Here is a 13,587-nt window from a genome sequence, read left to right on the forward strand (position 1 = left end):
TAGAGGAACATAATGTACTGGCTGGGCTGTAGAAGGAGAGAAGAGAAGTGAGGTAGGAGGGGGCGAGGTGATGGAGAGCTTTAAAGCCAACGGTGCGTTCTTGTTTGATATGGAAGTGGACAGGCAACCACTGGAGAATTTTGAGGAAGGGGGTGACATGCCCTGAACGTTTCTGTAGAAAGACAATCCGGACAGCAATGACGACAAGGACAAGAATGAAGATGAGAAGGAGGAGAGAAGTGGGGCTGGGGTGGGTGGGCAGTAATCTGGGGAGTTGGGTCTCTTCTGCACACAGTGTAGTGCTCTGCCACAGTGGTTGAATTTACCCAAAACATTTGCGAACCCTTGCACTCAATTTCCCTGTCTGTGATAAAAATAACTACTGGGTCAGAATATTGCTCCAGGATAAGCAACTCCTGATGCCAAAAATCTCTTAAGAAACAATTACAAGTCAAAGCCAGTCCCACAAGCCACACCGCAAGAAACCTTTCCCTTAGAATTGACAAATAAAAGGAAGGAAATCTCTGCCAGAGGCATGGAAGTTCCAGAAAACACCAGACCAAACACCCTGTACTTGGCCATTTGAAAGTACAGAGGCCTTCAAACAATAAAAAGTCACCCATGTCCTCAACCGCCAGGCGCATGTTCTCTGCCACAACAGTACTAGTCAATCATATTTATTGAGCGCTTACTGCGTGCAGAGCACTGTATTAAGCATTTGGGAGAATACAATATAACAACAGAACAGACACATTCCCTGCCCACAGTGACGTTACAATCTAAAGGGGGAGACAAGGCATTAACATACATAAATTACAGATGTGTACATAAATTTCAGATATGATATGTAATACAGATATGAGAGGCAAAGGCTTGGCTTTCATTAGAGCTGGCTTGTTTCCAATTTCATCAGCAGGCACAGTGTCCTTAGAGCCCAAAAGGGCATAGCACTTGAGCTGCTCATAATAATAATAATAATTGTGGTATTTGTTAAGCGCTTACTATCTGTCAAGTACCTTTCTAAGTGTTGGGGTAGATACAAGGTAATCAGGGGGATAGTCCCTGTGCTACCTGGGGCTCACAGTCTTGAGAAGCAGCGTGGCTCAGTGGAAAGAGCCCGGGTTTGGGAGTCTGCGGTCATGGGTTCTACTCCCGGTTCCGCCGCTTGTCAGCTGTGTGACCTTGGACAGGTCACTTAACTTCTCTGCACCTCAGTTACCTCATCTGTAAAATGGGGGTGAAGACTGTGAGCCCTACGTGGGACAACCTGATTCCCTTGTATCTCCCCCAGCGCTTAAAGCAGTGCTTGGCACACAGTAAGTGCTTAACAAATACCAACATTATTATTATTAATCCCCATTTTACAGATCAGGTAACTGTGGCAGAGAGAAGTTAAGTGACTTGCCCAAGGTCACACAGCAGACAAGGGGCAGAGCTGGGATTAGAACCCACGTACTCTGACTCCCAAGCTAAATGAGAGGCTGCTAGTCAAACACTCACCATTTAGGCCGGCTACTGCTAATGAGTTGTGAGGAAACTGCAGCATGGAGTAAGATGGAAGGAAAAATTTGCTGTCAAAAATGACTGTTAGGTATTGGAACACGTTTTGGAAGGAGATTTTAGGATCATTCACCTTTCTTGAAAGCTTTTCGAAACCGAAAAAATCATCAGCCTTCTAAACTATAAGCTCGTTGGAGGCAGAGGACGTGGCTACCAACTCTGTTACCTTGTGCTATCCCTAGAGCTTAGTACAGCGCTCTGCATACAGTAGGTGCTCAGTAAATATCACTCACTGACTGACTGCTTGATCCATCATCCGTTTGGGATGGTTTAGGTAAGGGTCTGTCTAAAGGCAGGGGAAATGGATTGGGTGACTTTTCTGAGCTCTTCAAAGAGTTTACACTGGGTGAAAGCCTCCAGTCTTAACAGACGGGGCAGACCCATTTCATCACTCTGAGGATGAGGGAGGGAGAGGCTACTAGTGATTTTACTGGATCAAGGGAAGGGAAAGACTACTAGTGATTTTAGTGGCTCAACATTTCTATCTGAAGCCTAAACATGATCCCCTGGGTTTGCCCCTCAGCAGGTCAAATTTACCTGGTTGTAGTGAGTCTCACAGTATGCCAGACCTTTCTTCTCATAGTGTCGATGACCCAGAAATGGCTTCTCACATTTGGCGCACACAAAATGCTGGAGAAGGAAAAGTCATTCTGTGAACCCAAACTTCAGAAAAAAAAAATTTCAGGGCATTGGGAGGGGTGCTCGATGTGGACCCCCGCTCCTCATAGTCTGATTTTCACATCCCTCTATGCAGAGGGAGTGAGGGGAAGAACCCCAACAAGGGGATGGATGTCAAACTGTCTTTTCAGGAACTCCATGGAGTCATGGGGACTTCAAGCAAACCGAGGGTTACTTGTGACAGCCAAATCTCAGTGACCTGTGACAGAAGCGAGCAGAACAGCATAGAGGCTCAAAATACACACGAGTCCAGAGACCTCATTCTAGTCAATAAAACAGAGTTAACCTTTTGCTTCTCTCAACACTTCCCCTGAGCAATCAATTAGGAATGAAATGGACTGATTTCAGTTTCACGTTTTACTTTTGGTGGTGTTCTTAATGAGTAATGAGTGGTAAAAACTTGAGGAACAGGAGGGAGAAAGAAAGAACCGAAAGGCCTGGGTAGTCCCGGGCACTTGGAAAGGAATTTTTTTTTTTTTTTTAAAGAAAAACTCAGGCAAATCAGGGCCTCCCGGAATTCCCATTGTTCCCTTGCGTTTTCTGGCCAGAGGCAGAGGTTTCTCATCTGAACGCAGTGCTGAGGGCCTCACCTCGACATGCCACTGCTTCCCCAGAGCGTTGACCACGCGTCCTTCGATGGGTCTGCGACAGGCCCCGCAGATGGGGATCCCCATCTTGTCATGGCAGGGCAGGCAGTAGAGCTCTCCTTTCAGCTCTCTAGCGTCAGCAGTCAGCTCCTTCCTGAAACACAAAGCCGGGATCTTAGACCACCTCAGCCCTTCTCAGGAAGACTACCCTGGAGGCCTTCCAGGAAAGCAATGCCTGGGCAGGGGGCGAGGGGGACAAAAATCACAGAAACAGGAATCTCCCATCCTTCAAAAGATCATCTTTCAATGTCTCCCAAGAAACACTGGCAGGCAAGAAACATTTATCATGGAACAGAAGAAATGCAGCTCTCTCCTTTAAATCTGCCCTGTCCTCCTTGTTTTGGCCAGGTTTAATTGAGGCCATAAAATTTGTTGCAAAGCCCCATCAGACAGAGACTGTGCTGTGTGATCCATCTAACTGTCCCAGAGGCCCAGAGTCATTAGCTAAGGGACGGCCAGCATCAATCAAAGGTATTTATTGAGTGCTTTCTATGTGCAGAGCACCGTACTAAGCACTTGGGAGAATGCAATACAAGAGAATTAGCAGTCGCAGTCCCTGCCCATAACGAGCTTGCAGTCTAGAGGGGGAGGCAGATGATAATATGAAAAATTCACAATGTACAATTTAAAGATATGTACATAAGTGCTATGGGGTCCAGGTTACTTACCCACAGTGCATGCAGTTGAAGTGGTCTGGATGGTACGAATCATTTTTGAACATCAGGGGCTGCTCGTCGATTATCAGGTGACACTTCTGGCAGATGTACTTGCCCAGGCCCTTGGCTTTCTCTCGGTTGTGGCATGGTCTGCACAAGTGCCTAGGAAACAGGAATGAAATTAGCCCACAGGCCATGCTATGTTGTGTTAGACCAGTGGTACAGTCAGCCCAGGATCCCATTTCTAGCTGCAGCAACAGAGTTGCCCGGATTATCTTTGCACAGAAACACTCTGGACATGTCACTCCCCTCCTCAAAAATCTCCAGTGGTTGCCTGTCAACCTACGAATCAAGCAAAAACTCCTCACTCTCGGCTTCAAGGCTGTCCATCCCCTCGCCCCCTCCTACCTCACCTCCCTTCTCTCCTTCTCCAGCCCAGCCCGCACCCTCCGCTCCTCCGCTGCTAATCTCCTCACCGTACCTCGCTCTCGCCTGTCCTGCCATAGACCCCCGGCCCACGTGATCCCCCGGGCCTGGAATGCCCTCCCTCTGCACATCCACCAAGCTAGCTCTCTTCCTCCCTTCAAAGCCCTACTAAGAGCTCACCTCCTCCAGGAGGTCTTCCCAGACTGAGCCCCCTTTATCCTCTCCTCCTCCCCATCCCTCCCCCTCTGCCCTACCTCCTTCCCCTCCCCACAGTCCTTGTATATATTTGTACAGATTTATTACTGTATTTATTTTACTTGTACGTATTTACTACTCTATTTTATTAATGATGTGCACATAGCTATGATTCTATTTATTCTGATGGTTTTGACACCTGTCTACATGTTTTGTTGTCTGTCTCCCACTTCTAGACTGTGAGCCTGTTGTTCGGTAGGGACCGTCTTTATATGTTGCCAATTTGTACATCCGAAACACTTAGTACAGTGCTCTGCACACAGTAAGCGCTCAATAAATATAATTGAATGAATGAATGGAAGAATCATAAGATGGTCATCCTCTGTGACAGCTATCTTTAACATTTCCCTCTAATTCATTCATTCATTCAATCGTATTTATTGAGCACTTACTGTGTGCAGAGCACTGTACTAAGTGCTTGGGAAGTACAAGTTGGCAACATACAGAGACGGTCCCTACCCAACAGCGGGCTCACAGTCTAGAAGGGGGAGACAGACAACAAAACAAAACATATTAACAAAATAAAATAAATAGGATAAATTTGTACAAGTAAAATAAATAAATAAATAGAATAATAAATATGTACAAACATATATACATATATACAGCTGCTGTGGGGAGGGGAAGGAGGTAAGGCGGGGGGAGGGGGAGGAGGGGGAGAATAAACCTTAAGCCCTTCTTGAACCTTCCAGTATTCCCAACATTCCCCCCTAGAATCCCTAACATAAGTCAAAAACAGTAGATCCTGAGATTGTAATTCCCGGATCTTGAGCTTCCAATGGATGTTATGACTTCCTCCCAGATTGAGGGAGCATTCTTCTTTTGAGATGACCTACTCTGAGTCCTTCTATGGATTTGACCATTACCGTTCCACCCAAACCACTACACTGTTAGTTAAAAGAATGGCCTCGAAAATCAATACCTAATTAAATCTTCCCCACTTCCTTTCTGCTTATCTTCTCTAAACATCCCACATTTTAAAACAGAAGTTCTTCCCAGCCAAACCGTGCACCCTCCCCGTTTCTTTCCCATTACTGCAGACAACGCCACTATCTTCCCTGACTCACAAACCCATAACCTTGGAATCATCCTCAACTTATTGCTCTAATTTAATAATAATAATAATAATGGTATTTAAGTGCTTACTATGTGCCAAGCACTGATCTAAGCGCTGGAGTAGATGCAAGGTAATCACATTGGACACAGTCCTTGTCCCACACGAGGCTCACCATCTTAATCCTCATTTTACAGATGAGATAACTGACGCACAGAGAAATTAACTGATTTGCCCAAGGTCACCCGGCAGACAGGTGACGAAGTCAGGATTAGAACCCACATCCTCTGACTTCCAAGTCCATGCTGCTTCCCAACCCACAGATTCAGTTAATCACCAAATTCCGTTGGATCTCTCTTCACAACATCACTAAAAGCCACCCTTTCCTCCCCATCCAAACTGATCCAAGCACACGTCGTATTTCATCTTGACAGGCTGCCCTCTCTCTCCTCCTGTCTCTCCCCTCTCCAGTTCACTCCGCTGCCCTAAATCAGTCAATCATATTTATTGAGAGCTTACTGTGTGCAGAGCACTGTACTAAGCGCTTGGGAAGTACAAGTTGGCAACATATAGAGGCAGTCCCGACCCAATAGAGGGCTCAGTTCACATCTCCCAACTCCTAGTGGTTGCACACCCATCTCCGCAACAAAAACTCCTAAATATCAGCTCTGAAGCACTCGATGAGCTCTCTGCCTCCTACCTCACGACGATGATTTCCTGCCATAGCCCAGTCCTCAAATTTCACTCCTCCAATGCCAAACTACTTGTGGTACCTGAGCTCATCTATCTCACCACAGACCCCTTACCAAGTCCTCCCTCTGGCCTGGAACTCCGAAAGACCTATTCTCCCCACCTTCAAAGCCTTATTAAAATCACATCTCCTCCAAGACAATAATAATTATAACGACATTTGTTAAGTGCTTACTATGTGCCAAGCACTGTTCTAAGCGCTGTGGTTAATATGTTTGGTTTTGTTCTCTGTCTACCCCTTCTAGACTGTGAGCCCACTGTTGGGTAGGGACTGTCTCTATATGTTGCCAACTTGGACTTCCCAAGCGCTTAGTACAGTGCTCTGCACACAGTAAGCGCTCAATAAATACGATTGATTGATTGATACAAAGTAATCAGGTTGTCCCAGGTGGGGCTCACAGTCTTCATCCCCATTTTACAGATGAGGCAACTGAGGCCCAGAGAAGTGAAGTGACTTGCCCAAAGTCACACAGCTGACAATTGGTGGAGCTGGGATTAGAACCCATGACCTCTGACTCCCAAATCCGGGCTCTTTCCACTGAGCCATGCTGCCTTCTCCTCATTTCCCTTCCTTCCTTCCTTGCCTATGTCACCTAGGCAGTTGGATCTATATTCTTTACGCACTGGATATTTCCTCCATCTTCAGCCCCACAACAATTTGTACCTATGTGTAATTTATTCATTTATATCAATGCCTGTCTCCCCGTCTAGACAGCACGCTCCTTGCATCAGGGAACAAGCGTACCAACTCTGCGGTATTGTGTTTTCCAAAGCGCTCTTAAGACAGTGCTCTGCAAACAGTAGGTACTCAACAAATACCATCGATTGACCGATAAGCATTCATAGACAGTCTTCTTTTTGAACCTTCCCAGGTTACTTATAACTCTAATCAATTTGTGAAATAACCACCATCGCCTCTAATGTGAGATTCACTGGGGGTCAGGGAGGGATGGGTGTGTGCACTCAAGCACACTTCTAGACACAACTTAATTAATAATAGTATTTATTAAGCGCTTACTACGTGCAAAGCACTGTTCTAAGCGCTGGGGAGGTTACAAGGTGATCAGGTTGTCCCACGGTGGGGGGCTCACAATCTTAATCCCCATTTTACAGATGAGCTAACTGAGGCCCAGAGAAGTGAAGTGACTTGCCCAAAATCACACAGCTGACAGTTGGCAGAGCTGGGATTTGAACCCATGACCTCTGACTCCAAAGCCTGGGCTCTTTTCCACTGAGCCACGCTGCTTCTCTAAAGTTAAAGGTCCCACCGAGATTTGAATTCGGATCACTGGATTCAGAGTCCAGGGTGCTAACCATTACACCACGGGGCCTCCTCTAACTTGAATTATCTAAACAAGTTTCCGTCCTTGGATTCACCTCCGTGGGCAAACAGGGAATCGGGGGTTCAGGACGGTGGACAAAGGGTGGGGCAGAAATGACAGAATCTGTACAGTAATAACAATATTCATAATAGTGGTATTTTTTAAGGACTTACTATGTACCAAGCACTGGGGTAGATACAAGATAATCAGCTAGGACATAGTCCCTGCAAGGGACTCCCAGTCTAATCCCCATTTTACAAGACGAGGAAACAAGCACAGAGACGTTGAATTACTTGCCCAAGGTCACACGGCAGTATGTGGTGCATCTCTAAATGCCCTCTAAATCCCTGAGATCACAATAATAATTTTAATAATAATTTTGGTATTTGTTAAGCGCAATGTGCCAAGCACTATTCTAAGCACTGGGGGAGATACAAGGTAATCAGGTTGTCCCCCGTGGAGCTCACAGTCTTAATCCCCATTTTCCAGATGAGGTAACTGAGGCACAGAGAAGTGAAGTGACTTGCCCAAAGCCACACAGCTGATAAGTGGCGGAGGTGGGATGAGAACCCATGGCCTCTGACTCTCAAGCCTGCGCTCTTCTCACTGAGCCGCGTTGCTTCTCGACACCCAATTCAAATGAAATCCCATTATGACAAAATTCCTTGGAATGTCCCAATTAAATTTGTTATACTGGATCTGTGTTGTGATGGAGTTTGGTCAAGTGTCCTTCCCATGATTATCCTGAGTGGTTTCTTGGCCACCCAGGGGTCTCCCTACTCCCCAACTTATAGGGGTCTCTGGTCCACCTGCTTTTAGTAACTCTGGGAAGCTCCTGAATAGCTCGGTTGGATCCGACGTGAGTTAGAGAATCAGCGTGGCTCAGTGGAAAGAGCCTGGGCTTTGGAGTCAGACGTCATGGGTTCAAATCCCAGCTCCTCCAATTGTCAGTTGTGTGACTTGGGGCAACTCACTAAACTTCTCTGTGCCTCAGTTCCCTCATCTGTAAAGTGGGGATTAAGACTGTGAGCCCCACGTGGGACAACCTGATCACCCTGTATCCCCCCCAGTGCTTAGAACAGTGCTTTGCACCTAGTAAGCACTTAATACTATTATTATTATAATTATTATTATTCAGGGAGGGAAAACGGCCCCCAAGTGCTGAGATAGCAAGGATGTTCCTTGGCAACATGAGGGGGAAGTGAGGAGAAAGGGACCTAGATGATCTGAGCAGCCAGAAGTCAATCAATGAAGTGATGGTATCCCCCTCCCCATCCCCCCCACCTTACCTCCTTCCCCCCCCACAGCACCTGTATATATGTATATATGTTTGTACATATTTATTACTCTATTATGCTATTTATTTATTTTATTTGTACATATTTATTCTATTTATTTTATTTTGTTAATATGTTTTGTTTTGTTCTCTGTCTCCCCCTTCTAGACTGTGAGCCCGCTGTTGGGTAGGGACTGTCTTTATATGTTGCCAACTTGTACTTCCCAAGCGCTTAGTACAGTGCTCTGCACACAGTAAGCGTTCAATAAATACAATTGAATGAATGAATAATAATAATAATAAAGATGGTATTTGTTGAGCGCTTACTATGTGCAAAGCACTCTTCTAAGCGCTGGGGGGGATACAAGGTGATCAGGTTGTCCCACGTGGGGCTCACAGTTCTTAATCCCCATTTTACAGATGAGGTCACTGAGGCAGAGAGAAGTGAAGTGACTTGCCCAAAGTCACCCAGCTGACAATTGGCGGAGCCGGGATTTGAACCCATGACCTCTGACTCCAAAGCCCGGGCTCCTTCCACTGAGCCACGCTGCTTCTCATGAATGAATTTTGAATGAATGAATATCCATGAATGAATGAACTGAGCGCGTAATGTGTGCCGAGCACTGTACTAAGCACCTGGGAGAGTACAATATAAGTAATAACAGAGTTGGTAGACATGTTCCCTGTGCAAAACGAGCTTACGGTCTAGAGGATGAGCTTATAGTCATTCCGAACTCCGGAGGGTGAGGAGAGAGGAAGCGGCCCTGGAACAGCAGGGATGCTGGCTGGGAATGATCTCTCATTCCTAGGCGTATATACCACTCACACTCCTGGGGTTCACCTTCTGTCCGCAGTGGCCTAGGGCTGCTTCATTTTAAAAAAAGCAACAAATTTTCCCCTCCGCTCCCTGGTCTTGCAGAGATGGCAAGGGTTTCTGCTCATCAAGTGGAGCAAATTCTCTGCCATGTACTGCATTGTTACTCGCTTTTTTCCCATTCCACACACCGTGGGGCATGTCTTCATGAAGATGAGAACAAAATAGGAGCCAGCATTCACAGGAGGCATCTTATTACAGTTCCCCAAGAGGCTAGTAGAGTCAGAAATATTTTGCTATAAAGTTTGGTGGCTCATGGGAAATGAGCCATGGAAATGAGTCGTGGAAATACCACGCGGTGGGAAACTTATTGGAGTTAAGAGAGATCAGGCTAGGAAAAATTGTAATGAAATTACAATTGATATTACAATTTGAAATTACAAATTTACAATAAATGATTCACAGTAGCAATTTTCTACCGGAATTTTACCTCAATAATTATAATAATAATAATGCAAAGCCCTGTTCTAAGCGCTGGGGAGGTACAACGTGATCAGGTTGACCCACGGAGGGCTCACAGTCTTAATCCCCATTTTACAGATGAGGTAGCTGAGGCACAGAGAAGTTAAGATGTTAGAGAAGCAGCATGGCTCAGTGGGAAGAGCACAGGCTTTGGAGTCAGAGCTCATGGGTTCGTATCCCGGCTTCGCCACATGTCTGCTGTGTGACCTTGGGTAAGTCACTTCACTTCTCTGAGCCTCAGTTCCCTCATCTGTAAAATGGGGATGAAGACTGTGAGCCCCACGTGGGACAACCTGATCACCTTGTATCCCCCCAGTGCTTAGAACAGTGCTTTGCACATAGTAAGCACTTCACAAATGCTATTATTATTATTATTATTATTATTATTATTATTATTATTATTATTAAGTGACTTACCCAAAGTCACACAGCTGACAATTGGCGGAGCTGGGATTTGAACCCATGACCTCTGACTCCAAAGCCCGGGCTCTTTCCACTCAATGTGCATATGCACCTGAATGCCTAAAAGAGCATCTTGCCCACATATTTCTTGTGATGAGGCACAAATTGAATTCAAATAAGGTCAGCAAAAATCATCTTAAAGATACAGGTTGGCACAATGCAAATTACAGGAATTAACAATAACAACACTTGTGATATTTGTTAAGCACTTACTGTGTGCTAGGCAGAGTACTAAGCAATGGGGTGGATAAAAGCAAATCAGGTTGGACACAGTCCCTGTCCCATATGTGGCTCACAGTCTCAATCCTTATTTTACAGGTAACTGAGGCACAGGGAAATGAAGTGATTTGCCCAAGGTCACACAGCAGATGAGTGGTAGAGAAGGGTTGTGTGCATTTGTACATACTTATTACTCTATATTATTAATGATGTATACCATCATCATCAATCGCATTTATTGAGCGCTTACTGTGTGCAGAGCACTGTACTAAGCGCTTGGGAAGTACAAGTTGGCAACATATAGAGACAGTCCCTACCCAACAGTGGGCTCACAGTCTAAAAGGGGGAGACAGAGAACAAAACCAAACATACTAACAAAATAAAATAAATAGAATAGAATAGATATGTACAAGTAAAATAAATAAAAAAATAGAGTAATAAATATATACAAACATATATACATATATACAGGCTTGTATATTGCAATTGTATATATAGCTACAATTTTATTTATCCTGATGGTATTGACACCTGTCTACTTGTTTTTGTTGTCTGTCTCCCCCATCGAGATTGTGAGCCCATTGCTGGGTAGGGACCGTCTCTATATGTTGCCGGTTTGTACTTCCCAAGTGCTTAGTACAGTGCTCTGCACACAGTAAGCGCTCAATAAATACAATTGAATGAATAGAATCCACAACCCAGGCCCATGCTCTATCAACTCCATCGTGCTGTTTCCCAATTATTTGAAACACCCCCTGTAGAAGGAAATTTAGAGGCCGGTGGGCTCCCTGATCTGTGGCACCTGACTCTCCATTTTACTGTCTCTGAATCTGCTGCAATCGATTAGTTAATCACCCGTATTTAGTGAGTGCTTACTGTGTGCAGAGCACTGTACTACGCATTTGGTAGAGCAAAATATAACAGAGGTGGTAGACACATGCCCTACCCAGGGCCCCTAGGATGCAAATGTTTATATTGTGCATAGACCCCCTCATCCCTGCTGTTGTGTGCAGAGCACTGTACTAAGTGCTTGGGAAGTACAAGTCGGCAACATATTCATTCATTCATTCAATCATATTTATTGAGCACCTACTGTGTGCATTGATTCATTCATTCAATCGTATTTATTGAGCGCTGTGTGCAGAGCACTGTACTAAGTGCTTGGGAAGTACAAGTTGGCAACATATAGAGATGGTCCCTACCCAGCAACGGGCTCACAGTCTAGAAGGGGGAGACAGACAACAAAACAAACCATGTGGACAGGTGTCAAGTCATCAGAATAAATAGAAATAAAGCTAGAAGCACATCATTAACAAAATAAATAGAATAGTAAATATGTACCAGTAAAATAGAATAATAAACCTGTACAAACATATATACAGGTGTTGTGGGGAGGGGTAGGAGGTAGGGTGGGGGGAATAGGGAGGAAGAGAGGAAAAAGAAGAAGCAGCATGACTCAGTGGAAAAAGCATGGGTTTTGGTGTCAGAGGTCATGGGTTCAAATCCCAGCACTGCCGATTGTCAGCTGTGTGACTTTGGGCAAGTCACAACTTCTCTGGGCCTCAGTTACCTCATCTGTAAAATTGGGATTAAGACTGTGAGCCTCCTGTGGGACAACTTGATCACCTTGTAACCTCCCCAGCACTTAGAACAGTGCTTTGCACATAGTAAGCGCTTAATAAATGCCATTAAAAAAAGGGGGGTGGGGTCAGTCTGGGAAGGCCTCCTGGAGGAGGTGAGCTCTCAGTAGGGCTTTGAAGGGAGGAAGTGAGCTAGCTTGGTGGATGTGCGGAGGGAGGGCATTCCAGGCCAGGGGGAGGATGTGGGTCGACGGCGGGACAGGCGAGAACGAGGCACCGTGAGGAGGTTAGCGGCAGCAGAGGAGCAGAGGGTGTGGGCTGGGCTGGACAAGGAGAGAAGGGAGGTGAGGTAGGAGGGGGCGAGGGGATGGACAGCCTTGAAGCCGAGAGTGAGGAGTTTTTGCTTGAGGAGACCTGGGTTCTAGTCCTGCCTTGGAAGGCAGGAGAATGCCTGCTGGGGCTCTATCACCTGTGGGGACAGCTTGGAAGCAAACGCTTAGTACAGTGCTCTGCACACAGTAAGCGCTCAATAAATACGATTGAATGAATGAATGAATCTTCATCATAGGAACAGTTAATGCATCCTCCACCATGTGACATTGGAGAACAGGTTCAAAGGGAACGGAAACCTCTCCTGAAGATGACCCAAGAAATGCGGACTTGCACTGAACAGAACTCACTCCCCAATAAATAAAACTTCAACAAAATTCTGCATTCACTGATACGGTTCGTTACCGACACAGCTAGGTCTCAGTCCTCTTGTCTAGCCACACCTGATTTGCAGATACTAAAAATAGTAATAATAAGTGCTTACTCTATGTCGAGCACTGTACCAATTGTCAGCTGTGTGACTTTGGGCAAGTCACTTCGCTTCTCTGGGCCTCAGTTCCCTCATCTGTAAAATGGGGATGAAGACTGTGAGCCCCCCGTGGGACAACCTGATCTCCTTGTAACCTCCCCAGCGCCTAGAACAGTGCTTTGCACATAGTAAGCACTTAATAAATGCCATTATTATTATTATTATTATTACTAAGTACCGGGGGAGGCACTAGATAACCAGGTCACACGTGGGGCTCACAGTTGAAGTAGGAGGAAGAACAGGGATTGAATCCTCATTTTGCAGATGAGGGAACTGAGGCCCAGAGAAGTTAAGTGACTTGCCCAAGGTCACACAGCAGGTATGTGTGGAGCCAGGATTAGAGCCCAGGTGCTCTGACTCCCAGGACTGTGCTCTTTCTGCTAGGCCATGCTGCTTTCCAGCTCCTTGTGGGCAGGGATCTCATCTACTGACTCTGTTGTACTGTGCTCTCCCAAGCGTTTAGTACAGTGGATACACACAGTCAGCGCTCAATAAATACCACTGATT

At 45.7% G+C, this 13,587-nt stretch overlaps 1 protein-coding gene across 1 annotated transcript in view; it reads right to left on the reverse strand.

Annotated features, from left to right (window-relative positions):
* Positions 1 to 13,587, reverse strand: part of LIMS2 (LIM zinc finger domain containing 2) — an 83,227-nt gene that overhangs the window by 13,712 nt on the left and 55,928 nt on the right. Inside the window, exons 5-7 of the mRNA XM_038747825.1 lie at positions 3,554 to 3,703; positions 2,829 to 2,979; positions 2,098 to 2,190 (exon numbers count right to left, since the gene is read on the reverse strand). Coding sequence (XP_038603753.1) covers positions 2,098 to 2,190; positions 2,829 to 2,979; positions 3,554 to 3,703 — 394 coding nt within the window. The remainder of the gene's footprint in view (positions 1 to 2,097; positions 2,191 to 2,828; positions 2,980 to 3,553; positions 3,704 to 13,587) is intronic.

This window comes from Tachyglossus aculeatus, chromosome 1 (assembly GCF_015852505.1).
Source record: "Tachyglossus aculeatus isolate mTacAcu1 chromosome 1, mTacAcu1.pri, whole genome shotgun sequence".
NCBI classification, from domain to species: Eukaryota; Metazoa; Chordata; class Mammalia; order Monotremata; family Tachyglossidae; genus Tachyglossus; species Tachyglossus aculeatus.